This window comes from Sinocyclocheilus anshuiensis, unplaced genomic scaffold (assembly GCF_001515605.1).
Source record: "Sinocyclocheilus anshuiensis isolate Anshui unplaced genomic scaffold, SAMN03320099.WGS_v1.1 scaffold457, whole genome shotgun sequence".
Classification (NCBI taxonomy): domain Eukaryota; kingdom Metazoa; phylum Chordata; class Actinopteri; order Cypriniformes; family Cyprinidae; genus Sinocyclocheilus; species Sinocyclocheilus anshuiensis.
In genome coordinates, this window is record NW_015537939.1 from 3,100,911 (window position 1) to 3,102,467 (window position 1,557).

Sequence of the window (1,557 nt, forward strand, 5' to 3'; positions counted from 1 at the left end):
GAGAGAGAGAGAGAGAGAGAGAGAGCGAGAGAGTACCTGAGTGCAGATGTCCACTAACTCTCTGTAGGCAGCAGGACTTTGGGACACTAAACTGCCGATAGCAGAGCTGAGGAAGGACAGGAAGGCGGAGCCTGTGCGATCGCTCATAGAGCCACGCCCCATTCCCTGCTGGTCCATGCCTGTGTGGACACGCCCCCCCGCTGCCAGACACATCAGCCGCACCAGGATACGGATGTCAGCCAGACCCAGAGCCTCCAGACCACTGGACTGATTACACACTGAACTACTGAAACATATGGTGACAGACACACAATGTGTATATTTATATTTGTACATCCGATATGGATTTAAAAAAAAAAAAAAAAGAAGGGCTTGCAGTCGATTGTAAAAAAAAGGGGCGAGGTTTAAACTGGCTAAATGACTGGAGAAGTGCACCATATACACCACAAGAAAGAAGTCTGTTGTTTCAATAGAAATTAATTTGATTAAAGATTACGAGGACAAAAAAATTAAACATATGCATAAATCAGGGGTGCCCAAACTCGGTCCTGGAGGGCCGGTGTCCTGAAGAGTTTAGCTCCAACCCCAGTTAAACACACCTGAACCAGCTAATCAAGCTCTTATAGGCATACTAGAAACTTGAAGGCAGGTGTGTTGAGGCAAGTTGGAGCTAAACTCTGCAGGACACCGGCCCTCCAGGACCGAGTTTGGGCACCCCTGGCATAAATTAATCGTTAACAATAAGATGCAATGACAGTTAATTTCCATTTCATGTTGACTTGAACTCCTCATTAATACAGTATTCATTAAAATTATTTATAATTGACAAAAACACAAAACAGACTTTTTCCCACAAAATTATTTACATCAAGTTTGATAAATGTTTAATATTCTGCTTTTTTAAAGTTTCTGAAAAATAAAATAATCATTTGAACACAAAATCAGTCAGATCATAACAGTAATACATTTTACGGTTTCAAATACAAAATAACGGACTTTTTCCCAACAAAATTTTTTAAATCAAATTTAAATATTCTATGTATTTTTTATTTTCTATTTCGTTCTTTCTTTTTTTTTTTTGTTTTTGAACATTAAAATAATAATTTTAATACAAAATCAGTCAGGAAATCAACAGAAATTTTGGATTTGTGTGAAAAAAAGTATTATTGTGGGGTAAAATCTGAAAAATTCTGTGGAATTCATTTAGATATATTAACCATATACCATCTAGTAACCATGTTAAACTATGCTGAGAACTACACTCTTACTGGAAGCAGAAAAAAAAAATAAATAAATAAATAAAACGAATGCAAAATTTTGATCTGTGAGTTTTTTTGTTAGTTTGTTTTTTGAGGAAAAGTCTTAGTGAAAAAAACAACTGTAAAATGACAGTTATCACAGTATCAGATTCATTGTGAAGGAGATTACATAAAAGAATTTGACATTTTCAATATTCCCTGAATAGCTAGTGTGTGTTTTTCTTATAGCTTATATAAACCTTTATAGCTATATAAACCTATATATATATATATATATATATATATATTTATTTATTTA

General features: G+C 34.7%; 1 protein-coding gene across 1 annotated transcript in view; it reads right to left on the reverse strand.

Annotated features, from left to right (window-relative positions):
• Positions 1-1,557, reverse strand: part of LOC107662710 (probable E3 ubiquitin-protein ligase HERC1) — a 78,104-nt gene that overhangs the window by 26,608 nt on the left and 49,939 nt on the right. Inside the window, 1 exon segment of the mRNA XM_016452784.1 lies at positions 37-286. Coding sequence (XP_016308270.1) covers positions 37-286 — 250 coding nt within the window.